Source organism: Trichosurus vulpecula, chromosome 8 (genome assembly GCF_011100635.1).
Source record: "Trichosurus vulpecula isolate mTriVul1 chromosome 8, mTriVul1.pri, whole genome shotgun sequence".
Lineage (NCBI taxonomy): Eukaryota > Metazoa > Chordata > Mammalia > Diprotodontia > Phalangeridae > Trichosurus > Trichosurus vulpecula.
This window is the reverse complement of record NC_050580.1, coordinates 24,878,666-24,903,867: the sequence shown is the minus strand read 5'-3', so window position 1 is coordinate 24,903,867 and position 25,202 is coordinate 24,878,666. Positions and strand designations below refer to the sequence as shown.

The window sequence follows — 25,202 nt, the reverse complement described above, 5'->3', positions numbered from 1 at the left end:
AAAACTGGTTTTTCTTCTTCAGGGTTGCCTTTGTTTTTGTTTTAAATAAAGTTTCTTGAAAGGTCTCACGTAATAGAAAATTATTTGAACTGGTGAAGAATACCAAGTAGCCTTAATGAGAGGAAGGATATTAAATTAGCTCCCCAAAGCCACTGTGTAGAAAATTTTTAGGAGTGTGAAAAAGACATTACTCAGGAGTCTCACCTTGACCAATGGAGAATCAAGCTTCACAAGGAGCAGGTGGGATAAGGGTAGACCAGGTCCTTTCTGGCTAACTTCCAGAAATGAGTATTGGATTGTTTGAATTGGCCCCCTCCCGCCCCCCCATAAGGACACAGAGGGATAGGATGGGATGGGATGGGGTGGGGTGGGTATGATGAAAGGGAATAGGATAAGCAGGGATGGGGTAGGATAGGAGGGGATGGGATAAGAGAGGAGAGAGTATGATAAATGGGATAGGATGGGGAGGATGGGATGGGATGGGAACAAAGAGAGGAGAAGGTAAAGGGATAGAGACTGGGGTCTCAGTTTCCCCACATGTGATTTCTTCATTGTAGAGAGCTCCCTGGGCAATCCAGTGCAGGTGGGCACCTTCTCTGCCACTTAAAAGAGTCTTAAAGAGCTAAATGCCTAGAGCATCGAGAGGGATTTGCCTCAGGTTGCATGGTCAGTACTCATGGAACCCTGGCTCCATGGCTAGCTTTCCATTCACCGTGTTTTGGTATCTCTCTACCTTGTAGCTGAATAACTACAAATTGCAGAAGCTTAGAATTCTGGGGCTCAAAGGGATCTCAGAGACCACTTAGTACAGTTCTCTCTACTAACCTTTTTACTAAGGAATAGTATAAGCTCAGGAAGATGGAGATCCAATGAGCGGCCATACATTGAGTATGTACACTTGAAAGCACCCTATGTGTATATGTCAGCGGTTGGTTACTTTTGCTGTTGTCACTGCTGTTATGTTCCATTCTATTATAATGACTCAACCAAGGTCACCCAGGTATTGAGTAGCAGAACCATATTTCCTGGCTCTTAATTCAGTGTTCTTGCTCCTTTGTTGGGCCACCAGCCATGGGAAGAATGTGAGTGACAGGGGCCATCCAAGGAACCTTCAGTATAGAGCTTTTCTGAGGGGGATGGTCTTTGAATATGCTCACCCCTAAATGCAGACTTTCCTTCTCATTTGGTGAATCAGATCTCCGCCCAACTTTCCTCCTCTGCTACCTTCGTCGAGCAGCCACATTTTCAATCTCATTTGTGTGTTTCAATGTTTCTTTCCCCTTTCTTACACGTTGCAACTCACCAAAGACCAACAAAAATCTGAGTTTTCTTTAGGGGATCAAAGTTGAGCACACTCATCATTGATCCTATCCCAAAGCTTCCCTCATTCTTCCAAGTCAAGCTCACATCTGACCCCTTTCATCAATGAATTCTCCCTGCTGCTCTGACTAGAAGAGATCTCTGCCTCCATCCTGGAAACATCTCTACAATTTAGAGTCTAAGCCGCTCCTGTTCTTCTCCCTGGGTCCCTCAGAGTGCCTTGCCCAGAACAGCTCCTCAATGCCTACTGATGGGCTGCTGACAGCATTCAAGAAAGAGAAAAAAGTTGGTGGGAAACCTGAAAAAGAGGGTGCTGGTGGAGGGAACATTGACTGGGTGAAGAAAAACTGGACTCCAGGGGATACCCCCTTTCCTCAACAAATTCCAAAATGAAACACCTGTAAAAAGCTAATTTGCTCTTCGATTACATTATCACAGGTCTTAGGGAGAGAAGAGACCACAGAGGCCATCCGTTCAAATCCCAACATGGGACAAGAGGACTAAGGAACCTTGGAGGCCATCGAGTCCAAAGACCTTGTTTTTATAAGCAAGGGAACTGAGGCCCCCAAATCACATAGGCATCAAAGGTGGGATTTGAACCATCCTGCGAAGCTGAGGCCCAGAGAAGGGATGTAACCTGGCCAAGGACACATAGAAGAGCCAGGATTCAACCTGCCATTGCCTGACTCGACAACCAGCTTCCTTACGATACCAATGAGGTTGCCAGATCATAGGACATATGGGAATCACTGTACTCAGATCAGATCTTAAGTACAGTGTCCAGTTCTGCCAGCTCTATTTCAAGGTGTGCTGACCAACTGCAGAGTGTCCAAGGAAAGGTGACAAGTCAAGTAAAGGTCCTAAAGAGATCCCAGGATGGAGGAAGATGTCTGGCCTGGAGAGGAGAGAGGATAGCGCCACACAGACTTGTCATGGGTGGTCCCAGATGGCTGAGCCACAGTAGTGCAGCACCAAGAGCTGTGGACTTGACTGGGGAGGTCTGAATTCAAATGCTGCTAACAAGAGCTCCTAACTCTGTGCCTTCTGGGCAATCCACTTAAGTCCTTGGCTTCCGCATTCCCATCAGTCACCCGGGGGTGGCAATCTCTCATCAGAGTTGTGAGGAAAATACTTTTGTCAATCTTGTGATACTGTATGAATATGAATTATTATTATTAATGATAATAACCATCAGGAGGTAGCTTTAAGGAGGAAGACTGGAGTTCAGTATAAGGAAGGAATTTAGGAAGAGATCTGGCCAGGCTGTCCTGGGAAGAAAGAGAGTCCTTTCTTCTCTGGAAACACTTGGAGGGAGAGAGGGAAGGGAGGAAGGAAATAAAACATTTATGTCTACTATGTGCCAGGCCCCATGCTAAGTGCTTTATAAATATTATCTCATTTGATCATCAAAACCACCCTGGGAGGTAGATCCTATTATTACTCCATTTTACATTTAAGGAAACTGAGGCAGGTTAAGTGACTTGTCTAGGGTCACAGAGCTATTAAAAGTGTTTGAGGTTCTGGTCTTCCTGACTCCAGGCCCTCAGCTCTGTCCACTGGGCTACCCAGCAGGGAACGAATGCCCATCTGTTAAGGATCCCAGAGATAAGATTCCTCATTGAGTGGGAGGTCAGATTAGATTGTCTCTAAGATCTCTTTCAACTCTAAAATTCCATGATTCAGTGACCTTCTCATCTACCAACTTTATAGCCTCTAGGGTGGCAGAAACATACAAGAAGAGACCAGATTTCTATCTGAGCTGAAAAAGAACAGAGCCATAGATCACCTTGGTTTTCATTGGCCCCTGTCCATATAATTTGCAAAGCTGCCTTGGAATCTGGGGTATTTTTAGTATTGACACAGGGGCATATTTTTATCTTACTCAAAATATGTGGCCTGCCACGCCCTGCCCCGCACTTCCATGTCAGAAGGCTGATCTATCTGGATGTCATTCGGTTGATGAACCCGAGTAGACCTGGCCCAGGTACAGACCGATCCCCTCTATTCCTTTCGGGGAGACTTTCTTGACTTCTTGGCATAATGTTGGATCCCCTGAACATTCAAGGAAGGGAGTCAGGGCAAGCTGGGAGCAGGTCATTTGGGGTAGTACGAATAGTACATACAAACATGGCGCCACAGCATCTCAGTTCAAATCCCAGCTCTGCCATTAATTAGCTATGTGACTACAGAAGTCATTTAACCTTAGCTTCCTCATCTATAACATTAAAGGGGCAGGCCTTAAAGGTCTCTGACGTTGCTTCCAGCTCCAAGTCTATGCTCCTGTAATAAAGTCACTTTTCACTTAACTCCAATTGCCCTGCCTCCCCCTCCAAAAACACAAAAACAAATATTAAGTTACTTTTACCTCCTCGGGTCTCAGTTTCCTCATCTGTAAAACGAGTGGCTTGACCTCAATGACGTCTGAGGTAATGTCCAGCTCTGGATCTAGGCCCCCATGAACTTGGTCGGTACATCATGGAGAGGCCCCATCGCCCACTCTCCCCCCACCCCCAAGGACATTTGTTTATGATTTTGAGTTTCTGGATACTCAGAAAAGCACATCCTAAGGAACTTTTGTCTTAAAGCTCTTTTTCAAATCCGTAATAACAACTTCATGCACTCCACAGAAAGAAACCGTGTAATTTATTCAGGAAAATTAAAACCAGTAATCTGGTATTTTGTGTGAAGGTTTTCTTCTTTCCTTTTTTTTTTTTTTAAAGCAGAAAAGAAACCCGCATGTGAAAGCATACTGCATTACTGTCCTAAAAAACAAACTAAGAGAGTCTTCCACCCAAAAGTAGCCATGGTCCATTTGCGCTGCTTTTGATAGAAGACAGAGACGCGGGATCCCAGAGCAAAACAGAGAGCCCATGGAAGGTGAATGTGATGCTTTTAAATTCAGCAGCGAATAAGGATATTCCTTTCCACTAATACCCAATGCAATTCTAAATCTGAATTTAGAGTAAGAGATGTCCAAAATGATCATGCACAGGGCACCTAGTTGGCTCAGCGGACAGAGCACCAGGCCTGGGAACCCCCGAGTGTAAATACAGCCTCAGACACACTGTGTAACCCTAAGCAATTCAAACCTCTGTCTGCCTCAGTTTCCACATCTGTAAAATAGGGATAATAATAGAATCTCCATCTCAGGGTCATTGTGAGGATCCAATGAGATACCCATAAAGCAGCTGGCATACTGCCTGGCACATAGTAAGCACTATGTAAATATTAGTTATTATTATTAATTATTATTATGGCTCAGAAGCTGTGCTGAGTTTGAACCGTCTACATAGCAACAGTCTCATGATGGGAAAACATGAATGCTTTTTATATTGGTAATCATCTGTAACACGAGCAATTAAATACAGTATTAATGGACTATAGCCAAGAACCTGGTACTAATATTAAGAACTGACAGAGATGAATAGGTTTGGAGGCAAAACTAGGCTGACAAAGGCATTTTTATGAAGTGCTTGGACCCATTTGATTTAAACCAATCAGAGGCAGGTTTAAGCCAGTCAGACCCTCAGCAACAACAATGCATTCATTGGCATGGTGGTGATTCCTGCTACGCCTTAAATAAAAACATCCATTGATTCTAGTCAATAAGCTGAGTTTTCATTACTATGCTCGTTAGTAACCCAAAGTAGCCCAACTCCTAGGCTCTACAAATAACACTGACTGAGATATTGGCTACTTTTTTTTTCCTGATTGTAAACCAAAAGCATTTACTGGAACATGAAACACATGACCTGAAAAATGAATCAGAGGGGGATGTTCAGTAAATCACTCTTCTTCCTCCTCTTCCTGAAAAGAAAAGTGGATGTTGGGTAAAAATAAAAGCCAGTTGCTACTGTCATGGCAGAAAATGCCAGAAAGAGTAACATCTGCCTACAGAAAAATGAATCAAGGAGACAGGTCGAAGTTCCCAAAGGCAGGGAAACTAGACGATCACCCAGGAGGAATTTCTGATCCTCCCTATTTCTCCAAATCATTTGGAAAGCTGAAGTCCCTTCACTGATTTAGTGAATTTTATATTATTTCTGTTAACACTGGATGTACCTATCATGAATGCAGGATTTTGAAGTTAATATCCAAGCAGAGCGGACAGGGGAATTGGCTTGGGGTCTGGATATTAGGTTAAAATTAAGATTATTTATTGAACACCTCCTATATGCAAGTCAATTGGGAAACAGAGAGGTCAGAAACAAAACAGTCCCTGTTCTAAAGAAGCTTTTGTGTTCATGAGCCCCTGGGGAGTCGATGGCTAACTTTCTATTAGGGTTCAGACCCTGACTTTAAGCACCTCAAACGAAGCCACATTCCGTGAAAGTAATGGTTAATGCAATCCCACAGCCCCATGTGATACAGTTAATTCCCTAGGACTCAGTCCCTTTGCCCTCTTTATCAAATGACATCTTTCATGAAATAACCAGACTTTCCCCCTTCCCCAACCTGTTCCTTCATTCATAATCATTTCCTCAAATTGCTTCAGCCATAAACTTCCTCATTAGGATTGCAGAATGAGACCTGAATGAAACAAGCTGAGGTGTCTGCCACTTGCATAAGAGACAATCATTTGGCTGGAAGTATAAGCATACACCACCTTCAAAGGCGCCTATGTGCATAACCAGGGGTGGGGAACCTGTGGCCTTAAGGTCACATGTGGCCTTCTAGGTCCTTAAGTGCAGGCTTCTGACTAAGGTGCCTGAAGTTCCCCACCCCTGTCCTTCCACACTGATGCTGTTTCTACTTGGGTAACATTTATGACTGGATTTTGTACAGAAATTAAATCCGGTTCCTCACCAAACCATGTGCCTCTGGCTCCCAGGATGCCTGAATCTTCAATGCTTCCACCAAGTGAGTGTTGCTGAGAATGCCAGAACGATGATATTAGAGATGGTCTACGAAGAGTCTGAGCATTGTGTTTTTGAGGGATTTGCCCACATAACAGACAAAAAGGACATGTAGGGTCTCACAGAACAGAACAGAAGCTTCTTGAAGGCAAGACTGAGGCATGAAGATGCTCAGGACCAACCAGGCTCAGCCAGGAATGAACAGTAATTGGCTTCAATGCCATTCCCAGAGCACTTTTATCTGAGAGGCAGCATTAGGACCTTAGGATCAGACAGAAGATAGCAGAGATAGTGCAGACCAGTAGAAAGGATGCCGTCTGTAAAGTCAGGAGAGCCTTCTGAGATCATGGGGAAGATGCCGATCCTACAAGAGCCTGTTAGCTCATCTACAGACTTCATGAAAATCTTGATTTAATCCACCTCTTAGGGTAGTAAGGTAAAAAATGGTCATTTTTACTAACTGGGGGGAGTGTGGGAGAGGGGACCAGACCTAACATTCCATTGTCACAGGGAACTTCCAGTGGGGAGATTTCCTTGAGCCAAGCTGATTGGCCACTCATTTAGGACTTAAAGTTACAGAACAGTGCCTAGAACTCAAAGGGTAAGTGACTCACCCAGAGACACACAGGCAGCGTGTATTCCAGGCAAGACTTGAACCTGGGTCTTTCAGTACTCTCTATACTCTGGGCCACTGCCTCTTGTTAACAAGGATCAATATCGTAGGATATTTGTGCAAGATACAAAGAGTTGTCAATACAAATTTTACAAGTCAATATAAGGACTTATGTGTTAAAAAAAAGGAATGTATTTCTAATATATTCAATTTCAACATGTCACCAATTTAAAAAAAATTATTTGGGGGTGGGGCTAATAGCATAAATTAAAAACACCTTTTCCTAAGAATCTCTCACAGGGATGCATTCGTTGGGACAAAAGATGTTTAGAGAAGGCTACCATTAAACCCAAGTCCATTCATTGTAATTGCGCCCCAAACATGGAAAGATAATAATTTTTGTTTAGTCATTTCAGCTGAGTCTGACTCTTTGTGACCCCATTTGGGGTTTTCCTGGTAGATATACTAGAGTGAGTGGTTTGACCATTTCCTTCTCCAGTGTATTTTACAGATGAGGAAACTGAGGCAAACTGGGTTAAGTGATTTGCCCAGGGTCACACAACTACTAAGTGGTGCCTGAGGACAGATTCGAACTCAAGAAGATGAGTTTTCCTGACTTCAGGCCTGGTGCCCTATGCCTCCTAGCTAATAAAAATAATAACAAAATGTCATTTATATATGCTTCAACACTCACCAATTGCTTAAATATATTATTGTAGCCTCTCAACAACTCTATAAAGTCTAGACATTTCCACTCCCATTTTACAGGAGAAAATGAGGCTCAGAGTCAGACAACAAGCACGTATTAAGCACCTACTAAGGTGCCCAAGAAGCTGAAGGATTTGTTAAACTGTAGAGCCAATAAAAATCAGAGGCAGGATTTGAAGTCGAGTGACTCCAAGCCTTTCGCTCTCTCCACTAGACCTTGCTGCCTTCTCTCTCTAGGGATATTGTGCTTTAGGTATTTTCGAAGTGTCCAAACTGAAAGTGCATCATGCGAATAGTAGAAAGGAGACAGGACTTAGGGTGTGGCAAGTCCTGTTACACACACACACACACATACACACACACACACACACACCCCCTCGACCCCTTCGTCTTCACCTACACAACATGGGGAATGGCTTAGAATACTTCTAACTTCCCCTCTGAATGTAAGATTTTACAGACAGTTTGATATTCCACCAAAGAAATATAATACAAATAAAAATAAAAAAAAAAACCAACAACACAGAAACGCTCTTCAGCACCATCCTTTCAATTTCTCCAAGTGGTTAGTCAGTGATTTGTCCACAGGGCAATCCTTGACACGTCACACAGTTTACACATCTTTCTTAAGTAGGCCCTGGGAAGGGCATCTACTATGGCATTCTGTGGTCAGAGCTAGTACGGCGACTGTCACATTGGAGAAGAGTTAGCAAATGTACGATTGAGCCTGTCTCCCCACCAAACAAACAAGCAAACTGTCTATTTGTCCTGCTTAGTGCTTGTGCCTGGAGTCCTGACCATTAGTGGCCATTAATAAAGGAAGCCACGCCTAGATTTCACATTTGCATTTGAAACCAGGATGCTGAGCTCAGTAGGCGCCTTCCTGCTGGATCACCTGTAATCATGGCAGAGTGTGACCTAAACAAACTACCATTTAGTTTCGGGAATTGAAGCATGAAGCCAGGACAAGCAGTGACTGTTAACTGCTCTTTCTTGACGTGAGTAAGCAAGGTGCTGCCCTGATGAAAAAGCAGGCAGTAAGCAGCACATCCTCGACTGTAGGCTATGCTGGTAAGGCTACATCTTGTTTGGGCTGTCATTGCCTCCATGACAGAGGATGAAGCTTGTAAAAACGCAACTGTAAAGAATGGATTTCATATGTCAAATATGTCTTTGTAGATAAAAACATCAACCGAGGGAAGAAAAACCATGGAAATTTACAAGGGCTAAAGAAATGTTGACTTTCCAGACAGAGTGGAGGTAGCGTCTACTTGGAGTACGCCAATGTGGACCTGAGAATAAAGCCCCAGAGCTATGTTTTTCTGAAGCTGAAGGTCCCTCTAGGATGAGGGGGCCAGGTAGGGGGAGGAGTAACAATGCCTGTGAAAGTAGGGAAACTATCCAATGGGTGCCACCACCATGTAAACCCAAAGCAAAGCATCTTCTTTGAGCATCTGTAACTTTCAAAATAGAAGCTCAGATTTTCATCACAGAGTGGTAGGTTAATTAAAGTGGCAGAGGGATGTTTTCCATATCTTTTAAAAAGTCCCCCGACCTCCTCTTTTCTCTTATCCTCAACCAAGTGTCTCCAAAGTAACATGCTTTTAATTAAACAAGGATTGAGAATAAGCGTTCTCTTACCTTTCATAATGTCTGCGTGTACACGTAGCTGCACTCGTGCTCCCTGGATTACCCCCCAATTCATCATAAATATGCTTCCATTGTCGGCGAGCTGTTATCTGCAAAAAACGGCAATAACAAATTCAAACGTGCATCTTTAGAGATTCGACAGCATCTGAGCACACAGCCTTGAATGCATATGCAACAGTGCAAGAACAACATGTTCTAGAAGCCCAAGAGCAGAGAGTCTACGGAATGTACAATAAGCTTATGGCTTTGTACCCTAACCTGATATCCATCCCTTTTCTTGACTGGGAGGAAATGGAATTCGATGTTGGTTCATTATCATGTCACTCCACTTAGTTTCCCAAAAGGCAGCCTTTCCCTCCCCTCCCCCTTCAATATCCTGACATTTGCTCACCCCAATCAAGTTCTCCAACTTATAGACCCCGCTCCATCATATCCCATGGTTAGCCATCGGAATGAAACTAGAGCTCAGCAAAATTATCGATTAGCTCACGAGTCAAATGGAATCCAGGAAATCAAACCCGCCATGGAATTCGCAGCCGTCCCAGGCTGTATTTTTATCCCAGCTTGCTATGTCCGCCAAAACAAAACTCAAATCTGTAACTTTATATGTCACAAGCTGTTTATTTTTATTCACTTAGGTCAGCTAAAGAGTATATAGATCGAATGCTAACAAAATCTAAACACACTCCCCGAGCTAATATGTGAGCTACGTATTTTATTGGGTTGGGTGAAAGAAAATAAACATCTTACAATAGATTGAATTGCCTATCATGCTCTTGTTTTCGTTTTCCTTTTCTGTAAAGAAATTAGGAATCTACAAAATAACAGATGGGAGATCTGGCAAAAGAATAACTTGGGGAAACCACGTCATTAGTCTATCCCGGCAAGGCTAGTGGGTGTGTCCTTGAAACTAGGAAGAAAAATGGCAAATTTCTATACCTTATGTGAATACTCCAAAGCAGAGCCCATAGAAGACAGGAGTGCCCGGGTGAGGGTGAATGACTGGCCAAGGGGCCATTTTTGGTGGGGTTTAACACAATCAGAGCCCGAGACTCTGCTCAAAGATACCCACAGAGCTGCCAGTGGAGTTCACTAAGGGGCCACAAGCAGCAATCAGAAAGAAAACAAATCTCACAACTTGCAATCTGGGCTCTGTAATTGTAATTTAAAGAGGAGGAGATGGGTGGTTAAATATTATAGGGTAAATGGCGCCTTTCCTGCTTTACATAAAAAGAAACCCTTCATTTTCGTAAAACCTTCTCAACAAGCCAAAGTAGGGCCTTGAGACAATATGTTATTTAGTATTGTTCAATTCCCTGTGAAGCAGTCTTAAAACCCTTTGTTTGGTGAGTTCTTATTAGAAAGAACCACCTCTCACGTCTACCAGCAGGTAAAATGGAAATTAAAATCCTCCTCTATTCACAGGATGGTTTAGATTCTAATAAATGGTTACAGGAACCTTTTCAGCAAGACTCAAAATATATATTTTGATAAGGATTTTATATTTAATGACAATCTTCCCCCAACCTGCTTAAAGGTACAATCATGAGCTAATTCCGTTCAAGAGGCCTGTTTTCCCTTCAGAGACTTTGTAGGTAAAAAGGGAAGAAAGAATTGTCAAAATATGCCACTCCTGGGACGTCCTACTGCTCTTCAGCCTCTCTGGACAGAGAGAAAATTTGGGTGTGTATGATGTATTACACCCAACTGTGCGAGGACCATCATCCCTACCATAGTGCCCATGACAACTTGGCTCAGGTGGCCACTCAAGCGCTTTGGGAGAAAGTGCTTCTGGGATGAACATTAGCTTCTTGGCTTTGGTGTTTTATCAAATATTGATGGCTTGGCTAGATTTCTTCAGATTCCCATGCCCTGCATTTCCAAATATCTCATACACCACCAAATGTTCTTATACCACCATTACCACCCCCCTCATTCTAGGTCCACTATACATGTCCTGGATCTAAATGACCTCCCAAAGCTGAGTTGGCAAATTGCAAGTCTCTCAATACTGGTCACAAAAGAGTTCCAATTATGACTGGGTTAAGAAGTAAAGACCAACAGGGTCTTCTTCCTCCATGGTGGGACCTACTGTCAAACACACTTGTGATACTGAAAAGACATGATGTCTTTGAGAATAAGCAATGAATTATCAAAGGAGAAGAATTCTGCTCACACTGGGATTGAAAGTGAGTCAGCTGGAAGTGTGCAGGGCACAGTTCGACATTAATAAGCCACGTCCACACTTGTTAGAGTTGGGGTTTGTTAGCACCCACTAGTAGGAGTTATGTCTCTCTACAGCTCTTGCTAATACTTCTGTCATCATGAGTGAAGACAGGATCTCAGCCAAGGTTATCTCTGTTTTGACTGCATTTTAAAGCCGTAGCTCTGGATGGCCATATCCCTTGATGGGTTGAGGTTTTAAGACAAAATGCCTTTTCTCTTTATACTGGAAAAAAAAAAACCCATGAAATGTTCTCTTACCGACTACAAAAGGCTTTAAGTCCTGGGATCTCCTCAACACAAATTCCTCTTTGCTGTATTTCTCCAGCCTCACTCTCACTTACTTTTCATTCAAATGCTGACCATGGCTCATAGAATAAGAAATCTCAAAAGCCCACCCAGTGTAGGATATCTAAGATGTCTTTTGAGACTGACAAGAGGCAAAGTAATGATGTTTGCCTTGTCCCAGTCTCTCCGGGGAGGAGACACCCATGGCTACCACCCAAAGGGAAAACTTCCCTTCATATGAATAAGATAGAGCCTGGCCCTGTGATTTTACTGATTGAAGGCACTCCCAGATGAGGGAACCTCTTCTACCTACACCTGTCAGCATCTTTGCAACTTCTAGTCCTAGAGAGAGTTACCTGGGGCACAGAGAGGATCTGTCGGCAGGATGTATCAGAGGTGGGCTTGAACCCCAGAACTCCCTGCCTCTGAGGGCAGCTCTCTATCCAAGAATCATTCCGTCTCTCTTAATTGATAGCAGTAAATCAAGACTTAAACTTATCTCTCTCTTTTTTTTTTTTGGCTACAGTACACGGTGTATGTCCATACTAGGGATGCCTGCTGGCACTTGCATTCATCCCTAAAGCTCTACTTGGCACATACAGTGCCTGCCTAAGAAGCAAAGATAGTGCCTGCCTGAGTAGCCTCCAGGATGTGAGGCTTAAGTGGTGATTGCCCCGATGACAGGATCCCAGGACCAGAGATCTCTAGCTAGGCAGGAGCTTTGAGACCCTCCCAGCAACTGTTTTAGTTCACCCCTTCATTGAACCTGGGTCACTCTCGTCTTTCCCATCCACTTGTCTGTCTGCCCTCACCACTGGCCTTTCTGAAGTTCTACTCGAAGAATTCCAATGAAATAAGGTTCAATTTCTACAAAGTCCTCATATAAAGCATGTTCTCTCCTCATGCTCCCAGCACCTCTAGTTTCTTTAGATCTCTACTAGCTGCGTATTTCACCTGTGTCAGCTTGCATACTAATCAAAGCCAACAATATCTGAGAAATATTGAGAACTCATGAGAGAGAAGATATCTGCCTCTCCCCATGCCCAAGGCACCTGGCCATCCAGTGTAGCACCCCAATTTGAATGGCTGGAGTATTTTAACTTTAAAAGAGAGCCAAATGCCACAGGGACCATCCTTAGTAAAGCCTCAGCCCAAAGGACAATCTATACACCATCTCCACGATATCCTCCTGACAAAGCTGAGCCTGGGTTTCAAAGTTAGTTATAATAGCCCTGAAAGTAAAGGGCCTGTAATCAAAACCAATTCCAATACCTTATCTAGGTGTGGACATTGACCATGGAACCCCCAAAGGCTATGCCAATATAAAACAAGCCCCTGGCAATGCCTGCAGTGCCAGGAAGGTCTTGACTATGGGCTCAGAGATGGACACCATTATCTGAGAAACTAGACCAGCTATGTTTGGAGACATTCATCATCAGAAGGTTGGCCACCATTTTGGGGGTGGGGGGAAGTGTTAGAGTAGGTCATAGATTTAGAGCTGAAATAGACTTTAAAGGTAATTTAATTGAAACTCTTTATTTTAAAGAGAAGACAACTGAGGTCTAGAGATCTAAGAATACTAAGCTAGAAGTTTGCAAAGAATTTTACAAATAGCATTTCACTTGATGCTCCCAAGGGCTATCATTATTCCCATTTAACAGACGGGGAAGTAGAGTGATTTGCCCAGGGTCTACCAGGGAGCACCTGGCAGAAATAGGTATGACCCTGGTCCTCTGACTCCCCATCTACTGAGCTGTCTTCTCCTGTCATGACATGACCTATCGAGTGGTGGAAGGGTTCCGATCTCTGCCAGTGTAGGAAGTGCCTTCACCAATTAAATAAAAGACCTTTAAAAATAAGAAGAGGAGGAGGCTGGGATCAAATAGCCCTCAGTGAGAAGAGAGATCGTGGTAATCTTCTGGGACCCTGGGGCTGCTCCACAGTGGCCAAGGCAGGACCAAGGCCCATTTGATTCCAGGACTGCCCTAGCTCATTCTATGAATGTTTCTTCTGTAGGAGGCCTGAGGTCTAGCTGAATTCAAGGAATATGCCTTTTTTTTCCTGGTAGCACTCCAGGAACTCAAGTCTCTCCAAATTACATGACATCATCCTTGGCCCAGCTAGTTTCAAATTAAGCAAGCAGCTTTGTGTGCCTAGAGAACTGAGGTCAGATTCGGAGGATGTCATGAGAATGATGTCAAACTCTGCCTAACCCACACACTGTGAAGATAACAGGTATTTGCCAAATTGAAAAAAAAAAAAAACAAACCAAAAAAAGTGGCTTTGTCACTTGGGGGAGGGGAGAGGGGAAGCAATTAATCGACAGGCTTAGCAAGTACCGTTGTGGTTCATCATCCCAAGCCCCCAGAATAGGAATGCATTAAGACTCTTTTGTTCCCCCTGTGATCTTTTCCCCAGCTCTTGGCTGTACTTGGGCCACAGAAGCAGCAAGCCAAAAGGGAATGCCTCTCAGACCAATATAAGTGTCATGCACTTTGGAAAGGACCCATTGGCTCTAAGACCCTCAGCTCTCTTTAGGGATGAAGGAAATTGAGAGGTCACCCACCTGCCATCTGTCTAGCCAAAGGAGGTAGGGAGAGGGTGGCCCATCAGAGCATATGTCTGGAAGGGAAAGCTGGGAGTGACAAAACAATCATAGGCTTGTCACTATACATCAACAAGAGCTCCAGCAAAGGCTTTTATAGACAATCAGATCCATCCCAGTAGACCAATAGGCTTGGAACATTGGGATCTACAGACACCACATCCATTTCCGTATCTGCTGGCTGGCCAAGAGAAGAGAGAGCGCTACTTCTAACAGACCACAGAGACCTGAAGAACAAATTCTGCCCTGTCTTCTTTTTTTTTTTTTTAATTTGTCATACAATTCGAGGGCTGCAAAGGGCTGAGACCGAAGGCTCCCACAATCTGAAACAGCATCCAGAAGTTTTGAAATAGCTTACAACCACAAACAAAAACAAGCCAATTAAAAGAGCCTATTCCGTAACCACCATGGATTCCAGTGAGATGTCTTTATCTTACCATGAGTCAGAAGCGGAACAGATAAAACTTCAAGTTTTACACATGTGAGTGACTGACTACTGCCATATATGAACTCTCATCTTGATTCTCCTGTCTCTTTTAAAGCACAATTGTTTTCTCAACAAGAAGAGTATCATGGCGTAACAGGGCAGAATATGGGCCTGGATCTGAATGCCATCTCTATCACTGAACCCACTGAAAATGGAGGAGTCTTTTGACCTCTCTGGGCTTCACTTGCTTCCCTTGTAAATAATGAAAATGGCCTAGGTCAAGTGTTTTTAACTTTGTGTGTGTGTGTGTGTGTTTGTGTGTGTGTGTATGATGGATCTTTTTAGCAGTCCGGTAAAACCTCATCTCCGAATAATGTTTTGTTTTGTTTTTGCATAAAATAGAATACACAGGATTACAAGGGAAACCAGTTATACTAAAATACAATTATCAAAATATCTATTTTTCAAAATTTCATGTACTCCAGGTTAAGAACCCTGGACTAGGTGGTCTCTCAAGTTCTCTTCCTAAAACCTCAGTCAATGATTTGGACCAGTATAAACTAATATCTTACTCTAGACAACATCAGCTACAGGGAAGAGCCAAGTGATTGTAAAGATCATGAGAATCACTGGGTTTAAATCACCGAGTCTAAAGCCATAGATTATGTTGGTCATTAGAAAAGTTTTGAAGCTAGCAAGACCCGTCCTTGGACAACAGACACACACAAGGGATCACTAGATCCATATCAAGGTCAATTATGAAATCTGCTTACCCAGATATCTTGAAAAAGATAAGTCAGACACAAGGAATAGGCTCAGAGAGATCAAATGAGATTCTCCAGGTTGCATGGATAGTTTAGGAATGGATAGCTCTGGCAGTTGGGTATTTGAGAGAGAACAAACCTATGGAACAAATAATTCCTGTTGAACCCTTTTGGCCTATGAAGAAGTAGAGTCTACATGAAAATATCTAAATCAAGAAGACATTTGAAAAAAAGCGAAAAGTAAATCTCTTTCTGTGCTGTTGATTATGTGTGCTTTATCTGCCATGCTTAACTTCAAAGGAAAGTCCCTGTGATACAACCACACGGTTCTTACTAGTCAAAGTGGGTCATCCGCCCAAGACAAGCAGCTCCCTATACTTAATAGATCAGTAAATCTACAACCTTAGATTTATCCTTAGATTTTCCAGGCAATGGCTGCCAAGGAGACGAAGATAGATAAGGGAGGAAAGTGGGGCTGCTCTAAAAAAAAAAACAAAAAAAACCCAAAGTCCTCTCACCCCACCCCGGCAGAAGATGAGGGAGATGACAACGGGCAGCTCAAAGGAGGTGACAGTCACAGACTGGCTTGGCTTCAGGTTTCTTCAGAGGTCTGCCTCCAGGTACAATTCTACATTAGCTATGGCAAGGCATTCACACAAGTGGAAGATCAAACTCCACCTGGCTTTCAATATTATATATACATTTAGCATCCCAAACATCCTACATTACCTCACACAGGGATTTATAATCTTCTACACATGTACAACCTATGTTGTTACACTCATGAGAGTAAGCAGAATTGGTGAATTTATCTGCATTCTCCTTAACAGCGAATGGCAGAACAGTTGGGTCTAAAGAATGTATTTTGCAACAGTAGTATCCAATATGGTTTGAATATTTTTTTCTTTGTCTTTGATATTTCAAGGATCTGCCATTGAGGATTGTTGTGAGGTCCCAATAAGATGGCAGATAAAAAGTAGTTTAGACCATTAAAACTGTCTACAAATGTCAGCTACTGTTACTATCATCATTATAAATTATTATTTCACTGGTGTGGTGTTCCCTCTGCTAATCAGACTATGACTACTCTAAGAGTCAGCAGGTACGAGTGAAGGTGGGCAAAAGAGTTCAGTCCTTGCTGGTCAATATTCAGAGGACAACCCACTCCAAACTTAGCAAGACCCATCCTTGGACACCAATCACACACAGATGGGATCATCAGACAGCTTTTAAGAATCCAGGACTACCTCTAAGACATAATGAGGGCTCAGGGTAAGACTGTTATGGAAGCTTGCTTTCTCATTTCATAGAAATCATTTATACCTTTCCGTTACAATATAGGTTGGATCACAGGGTTGACTTCTAAATCTATGAGACACACTCTGAACAAGTTACCATCTTTCTCACAAAGATGAAGGCTATAATTAGTCCAGTATCTTACCAAGGCAGCAGCCATGGAGTCAAGGTTACAGCCTATCTACCACTCCTATCAACAGAGCCATCCATGTGTAATAATTACATTGTTTATTTTTATTCAGGGCACTTGAGAAAATAAACACTGTGAGTCACTCATGCCTGTGAGTGCACATTGTATATGCAGTTCATATATTGGTTGTATTTCCTTATAAACAGGCATATACCATATGTAAAATGAATTCATACATAGGAACACACACACAAACCTATCAAAGAATTCCAAGTCAGAATGCACAGCAGATTATCTGTCCTATAAATGCAGGATTCATCTGTGTCACATAGAGCTTGTCACCTTTTCCCCACCCCCTAGTTCTTTGCATCAAACCATATTAGTCTGTGGAACAATATGCTTTATCTGGCAAAAACAAAACAAAACACCCATTGGTTATTACATTTGGGCTAAAATGAATTTCATTTTCTTGATTTTGTGTCTCTTATTGTCATTTTACTACCAAACAGAGATAACCCAGATTACTTCTTTAAAAAAAAGATTCTTATTCAATTTCTGAAGAAATTGCACAACTTAATCTGATCACTGTGTGCAAAAGAAAGCATTTCCAGTGACGACATCTTCCTGTGTCAATTGGTTTTATTGCAGATGTCATCTCTGCGGGCTGTATTAATGCAGCTCTTTCTTATGACTTCAAGATTTTAATCTAAGTTTGTTGCTTTAACATTTTATAGGTTCAAAAAAAATGCTGCAAAACCTGTGGCCATCGAATTTTCCTGTGGGCTAAAAATAAACTGTTCCTGTCAGATAGAATTAGCCGATAAAAAGTGTCAGAGCCTTTTCTGAATTAGGTTGATTACTTCCTGTTTATGTGGCATTGACCCTTGTCTAATAAAGCCTTTTTTTGTGTGTGCTAGAAATAAGAGAAAATTCTGCTGCAAATGATTCCTGAATGGCCAATACCGATTGTTCCTGAAAGCCTTTAATATATTTCCCATATTAGACATGAACAGATGTCAGGTATGTTGCCAAGTGGAATTTCTTTTATTCTATCTTGGCCTCTTGTACAATAATAAGCCTTTCTCAACATGGGGAAAAATCACAGACCCAACTGATTTCCTAGACAAGGAAGAGTTCCATATGTTTTCCACTTGTCGTTTTTTTTACGACAAGTTTACAATTTTGCCAAACCTGGGACTCTTTGGGACCGTTTCCAAGAGTGGCCTGAGAAACCCCCAAAGGGTAGAGCTATTTGAAAAGCCAGTCTATGGTTGCCGGCTTTTGCTTCTTTCCCATTTTGGTCCAAGAAGGGAAAGTGAGATTGCACAATTATTTCACCGAAGTCATTTAAACACTTACTGTTTCATATCCTCCCAGGTTTTGAGCAGCTTGAAACATAGTCCAAAGGTTTACTGTTAGAGGGATAATAAGTATTTAGATAAGCATGGCATTAATGTACTTCCGAGAAATTTCAATTAAACATTAAAAAAAAGAAATAAACTGAGAAGGAGAAATAGGCATACTAATCCACCCCAGAGAGAGAGAGAGAAACTTATTTGGGAAACAGTTTGCCAAAGGGCATTCATTCATTCAACAACAGGATATGGGATGATTTACAACGTATCTTAAGGAACATTAATACACAGTTACGGAAATGGTTCTACTTTTAGGATCAGGAAAAGGACAATTTGAGCGCTGTTTCCATCAGTCTGACAGCAGAATCCTATTGCTCAATTGTCCTTGGGAAAAGTGTGTGATCTTAAAAGTGGAGTTACTCACCGAGCTTCTGTGAAGAAGCCATCGATTAAAGAGTAATATATTATGACTCTCTCGGAGAAGAACCACCATAATCAATAGATAACAGCTATTTTCATATATTATTGCTTTCATAATAGAATAACGGATGGCAACACCATGTTAAAGGGCCATCCTGTATTCCAGACACGCTTGGGACTCTCAATGACTAGAGCACCGATATTTCCAACCAGAATCAGCAGCCATGCGGCAGATCTATCAGAGGGGCAGAAGGCCTTCCTTCATTCTCAGAGGAATTCCGAGGTGAGCATGCTGTGTGTACTCGCTCAGCCTCTGGCCATCTGTGTGCTGGATATTGCTTTTTTTTACAGGCTTCTCTCTGCGGTGTTAGCCCATGTCCATGATGCTCAGCAACTCCAGCGAACAGCTAACAACTGTGTCTGTCTGAGTGGATTATCATGGAACAGGGACCACCATGGCCTGGGTAGTTTAGGCCCCCCTTCCTCCCCCAAATCTGAATTTCGAGTAATTCTTTGGCAGTAGAAATAAGGACTACAATAAAAATAAAACAAGGCTCTTTGACACATCACGTTCTCAAAGCCTCATTGAACCTTGTACTTTTTTCAGAGCACTCAAGGGCTTTGCTTAGGCCTTGATTTAATCTGAGTCAATGCATTATGCAGCAAAGCTGTTCATAGTACATTAATTTCACTTCTATTTTCAGAAACCAGTTTTCAGACAAACATTGTAATCATTCGTCGTTATATAAGTTTATAATGGCTGCGAGAGTTGGGTTGCAATCAGTGCCAATTGCTATTAGGTATGTAAATTGTTATGTAAAACACACAGGTTTGACATTCTTCATCAAAATGACACATGGTTTTAATCTAGGAAGATATGTTTAGAGAAGGGATATTTCAAGGCGGGGAGCTCTCTCTTTTGTGTACCACCGAATCTGTGGGCAGCTGAGACATTTTTACACACAGTGGTGAACTTGGGAGATACATGCTCTCCTCCTCGGTGGAATTCCACTCAGCTATGATTTGCAAATAAGCTTTGACACTTAAAATGTTAACGATAAAGTCATTGGAAATAGGGCCTCTGTTCTGCACTGTCTCCTTATTTCTTTTGAAGCCGGCTATTTACTCATTATCACCCAACAAATGGGGGGAGAGGGGAGTTTGCTGGGAAAACATGTCTCCTCTTTCTTTGTGGCTATTCTGACCATCTTTCAATGCCCTGGCTTAATATCTGTCTTTTCACAGGCAACATCTGTGCATGATAAAGCTACGTCATCTTATTATCTCAGGAGAAAGGCCTTACAGACACTATGGTTTGACAAAACAGAAAATGAGAAACTTTCAACATGTCTATTTCCAGTCATAATCAGTGGATTGAAGCCTATAAATATCTCTTTGCAACTGGCCCGGAAGGAGTGCTTGAGAGAGAAGAGGCCGAGGAATGCCTGGCTGGGTGACACGGGGCAGGGTCCAGTATAAACGGACAGCGTCAGCCCCAAATTAGGCCTTTAGCCTAATCTCTGGGAAGCACTTTTTTTTTAAAAATTCACAAGAAATCTGAACAGTTCTGTAATGCAGTAAGAAAAAAAAGAGGTAAAAAATCGTACTTACTCTGCTTAAAGCCTAAATAGGGAATGCGTTCTATTGGCGTCTTCCTTTCTTTCATGTACTTGTAAAGGGCCACTAGGAAGGCCTGCTCCTCTGCCCGGCATTCCTCCCCAATGGCAACCTTTGACTTCTCTTCACTGGAACCTTTTTTACAGCTGCTGTGGTTATTCTTGGGCTTGGCCAAGGTTGATCTGGCCTCACATTTCACCTGGAAAGAGGAAAACACACCACATCAAACCTAGCACAGGCCTGGAGAGCTTATTCAAAATCATGCTGGAGCCCGAACATTCCCAGGGCAGGAAGGGGGAACCAATCACATTCCATTGGAGGCCAGTTAACCATCCAAACAGGGAACACATCCAGCTCTAGGAGCCATCTCTACATGGGAAATGTTTTCAATGGTTTAAGTACTTTTCGTTTCTTTCTTTTTATGGGAATATCAACCTAAAACATCATTGCCATCTGCTGGGAAAGTTCTCCAGGTGCCAGATGCTGTTTCTTTCATTTTTCAAAGCAGCTCTATCCCTCATGCTACTGGGCAACTCATCCTTCCCAACCAACAGCCCCCATTTCGGTGACTGACTCCCCCCGCCCCCCACACCACTTCTCCAGAAAACTCATGTCTGTGATGTCCTCTTCAGCAACTCACGTCAAGATACCAATAGAAACAGACATTTCTGCTAATAGCATTGATGGGTTTGAGGCCCATGGGATTACAGATCTGAAGGTAGTAGGGACATTAGGATCCATCTAGTCTAATAATTCTTAACCTGAGGTCAAGGGTCTATGGACAGATTTCAAGGGATGTGTGAACTTGTATAAGGAGAAAAATCTTTATTTTCCACTAACTCTTAACTAAAATTGAGCATTTCTTTCAATTACGAATGTTGTCAACAAACCATTAACCTGAGAATAGGTTCCTAGGCTTTGATGGACTACCAAAGGGGTCCAGGATACACACACACACACACACACACACACACACACACACACACACACACACAAATTAAGAACTTCTATTCAAAAAAATAAAAGAACTTCTATTCATTCTAACCTCTCTATTCTTCAGCCGAGGGAACTGATCTAAGATCATGCACAGAATCAGAATTATATAGCTGGGTATCAGAGGCCCTCTTGCCACTGTCTCATTTCACAGATGATGCCAAAGAAAGCCAAGGGCCTTAACTAAGACTTGACAGATAGTAAGCATCATGGGTGGGATTTCAACCCGTCCCGTCCAGGTCCAGCTGTCTGTCTCCCAAACTATAAGATGAGAGGCTTGGACCATGTGATCTCCCAGGTCCCTCAAGCTCCATGAATCTTTTTATAGGAAGACATCCAGGACTATAGATCCATCTGTCTATCTCTATCTCCTAGACTACTGAAAGCTGACTTAGAGATAGCTTAGTCCAACCTTCTTATTTTAAATATAAAGAAACTGGGGCCTCTAGAAATTAAGGGCCTTGTTCAATAAATCTGATCTAATAAGTGGTACACAGAGACTTGAAAACAACTCTCCATACTCTATGCCCAACAGTCTTTAGAATCTGTGTAGTACAATGGAGAGAAAACTGGAGTCAGAAGATCTGGGTTCAAATCCTGGCTCTGCTTCTTACCAAATGTGTATGTCTGGCCAAGTCATTTGACTTGTCCAGGCCTCAGTTCTGCATCTATAAACTAAAAGGTTTGGACAACATAGCCTCCATTGTCCCTTCCACCTCCAATTCTATGATCCTAAAGAGAGAAAAACTAGGCTGGTCACCATATGGGGGTAAACCAAGTATCTCATGGTCAGTCCCCAAATGTGAGACCTGGATTGCCCTCTCAGCAAGTAAAGAAAGGTAATATATTTTTATGACTGCTTCTGCTTTCCACTAAGCTCTGAGGGCACAATGAGGGATGTTAACTTCCATAAAAGAGACTCTAGGTCACCCAAGCTCCTAAAAAAAAAATTCATGAAAAGCTCTGTAAATTGGGGGTGGTGGCAGAAGTGGGGGGGGGGAAGCTTTGCACACTGGCCAGATTTCCCCCCGCCCTGCAACATTATAGGAGAATCCAGAGTTTAGCATTGTGTGAAGCTGACCTAATATTCTATCCTCACTGCCTTTGATGACAGACTGTTCAATACAACATTAGGCTGCTGGGCTATTTTAATTGTAAAAGAGGAAGTACAAGAGGTCAGATTTTCAGCCCATGTGAGTCTGGGAGGAATTTCTGTATTCCAATATTCTCATACTGTCTATGGCCCCAGATCTAATACAGAAAGAGGACTGGAAGCGAGTGATGGAGAAATGTTATGAATAAAAATATCCCACATTTTCTTCTACATGTTTCATCTCCGGTTCTGGATTGATTTCGCCATTCTAAGTATGAAGGATGTTAAAAAAAATGATTATTTATTAAATGGAAACATATCCCCTGTAAGAGTTTTCTTCATCACTTATTCCCCAGAGTAACTGTGCAAGTTTAATATCTTTAGCCTGGTACTGGAAAAATAATACTTCCCATACTACAACTTATTGAGCCGGGCTTTTAGGTCACGTTTTAATTTTTTAAGAGGCTGTGGTAATGGGATTAAACTGTTTTTTTCAAAGGAAATCTATCACTTGCATTCTTTCTAAACTTTCATTCCTTGTAACATTATACAGAGACTATGCCGCATGAAACTTTACCTCGCCACCATTTCCCATCGCTGTAACTAGGGCTGGGTATGAACCTCTGATGAAATCTGTAATTTTAAAGGCTTTATTTAAATCATAAAATCACTCTACTCTATAATCGACATCACGCGCCAGCCTGGGAGTGATTTTTCAAAATATTAAGTTGGTAGTCAAAACTTGCAATTTGGAGAGATGTTTTCATTAAATTCAAGCCAATAGGAGAGCCTGTAGTTTAAAATGGTGATGTATATACAAGAGAAATAAAAAAAAAATCACAAATCTTGGGTTACTTTCCTAATATAAAAGGATAGCAATTCTTCTTGAGAATAGTACAGCAGCTGAATCAATGGCAGATGATGTTCATGGAGAGAGAAAATAATCATCTGGATAAATCGGGCAAAAACCTTCAGTGTGGAGTAAAAGGGTCATTTGGGCTCTCTAACCTTGATTTTGGAGCCCTGTATTAAGCAACACTGTACATACTTTGTATCTACTTCAAGGGCATGTGCTTTCTTAGATAGAATGTAAACTCCCCGAGGGCAAGCCCGTTTTTTTTTTTTTGTCTTGGAGTCTCTTTATTGCCTGGCACAGTGTCTGGCATACAACAGGCACTTAACTGGTGCTTTTTGATTTTGATTATAGATTTCGGGCTGGCCCATCTAGTCTAGTCCTCTCATTTTACAGATAACAATCACAACAATGATAGAAAGTATTTCTGCAGTACTTTATAGATATTGTATTAATTGACCCTCACAGATGTTATGTGACATTGCCACACAGTTAGTGAAGAAGACAGGTAGGGTTTGAACCCAGGTCTTCCTTATTCTCATTCTGGCCTTCCATTTATGGCTCCTCTCTCTCCGTAGGGCTTCTCTGAAGCACGTACAAGAATATATGGACCAGAAGCATCTAGAGTGACAAAGTATACAGGGGTCATAATCCCCACCAGTGAAGGACCTACTCATATGGATGGAGATCCTCAATCCATTCATGTGACCTGATCAAACATCATCGGCTAACAGCTTAGCTCTCCACTTAGGCTGAAAAAGCTCTCAAATGCAGAGCACAAAGGGGGCAATAAGTCAAGACCATAGCACCTCAAATATGCTTGGGGTTCTGGTGATGACCCCTGAGTCAGCTTGGTGTTAACTCCTTTAAGCATTAATTCCACTTTATAGTCTTCTCAAAAGTGATACTCTTGATTAGCCCCATCCATGGCAATGGGAAAACACTGATTTCTTTTCTAACTTCATTCTTTTCTAACTTTATTTATTAGGTACTCCCTCCATGCACAGCACTGTGCAAAAAACTAGGAATACAGAGACAAAAAACAAACAGCCCCAACCCTGCCCAAGGAGCCCACATTTTCCTCAGGGAATACAGCAGGCAAGAAGACCAACAAAACACAAGGTAGTCTAAGTAGGGAGGAATCAAACAAAACCAGGGAGGGATAAGCTTCAGGCTTCACAAAGCGGGTTTCACCTAAACCCAATCTTAAAGGAAAGTGGAGATTCTGACAGGTATAGCTGAGGAGGGAGGGCAGGTCAGCTACAGATGTAGAAATTGATATAGAATCTGGTGACAGAATGACAAGTTCCAGCCATCCCATTAGGACACAATGTAGACTGCATGAAAGATAAAGTAAAATCTATCTGGAAAAGATTAGAACCAGACTCACAGGCCTTAAATGGCAAGCTGAGGAATATGTTTTTTAATACCAGAAGTATTAAGGAGCCATTGAAAGTTCCACTTGAATAAAATTTCCTGCTTTATCACAAACAAGTGAGAGCAGGCATTAGAGCAGTGGCTACCAAACTTTTTGGACTCAGGACTCCTTGGATACTTTTCAAATTAATTAATTATTACTAATTATATAATAATATATAAAATAATGTATACTATATAATATATATATAAAATATAAAATAAAAAATAATTATTAATTAATTAAAAATTATCCCACAAAGAAGTTCTATTTATGCTGTCATATCTAAGTCTATTTATCCTATAAAAAATTAAAATGTCTCAGTATATTAAGAAAATAGTTCTGACCTCATGGATCCCCTGAAGGTCTCTAGGATCTCCCCTACTGAGGGTCTTAAGATTATACTTTGAGATTTTTAAGATTATACTTTAAGATTCACTAGCTTAGCTGGTACATAGTTACCCTTCGTCCTATATCTGACCCATATATGTGTGACCCTGGGCAAATCACAGACTTTCAGCATTCTAAGCAACTAACTCTCTAAGACCAAAGGTTGCAAAGATGTCAGCCTGCT

At 42.0% G+C, this 25,202-nt stretch overlaps 1 protein-coding gene across 4 annotated transcripts in view; it reads right to left on the bottom strand.

Annotated features, from left to right (window-relative positions):
• The window catches only part of ARID5B (AT-rich interaction domain 5B), a 205,859-nt gene that overhangs the window by 17,187 nt on the left and 163,470 nt on the right, over positions 1–25,202 (bottom strand). For 3 of the 4 annotated variants that reach the window (XM_036735070.1, XM_036735069.1, XM_036735072.1), the window contains 3 exons: positions 20,267–20,471; positions 18,240–18,292; positions 9,139–9,236 (listed from right to left, as the gene is read on the bottom strand). In XM_036735070.1, the coding sequence (XP_036590965.1) occupies positions 9,139–9,236; positions 18,240–18,292; positions 20,267–20,471 (356 nt within the window). The remainder of the gene's footprint in view (positions 1–9,138; positions 9,237–18,239; positions 18,293–20,266; positions 20,472–25,202) is intronic. The other variant, XM_036735071.1, reaches the window with a different exon arrangement.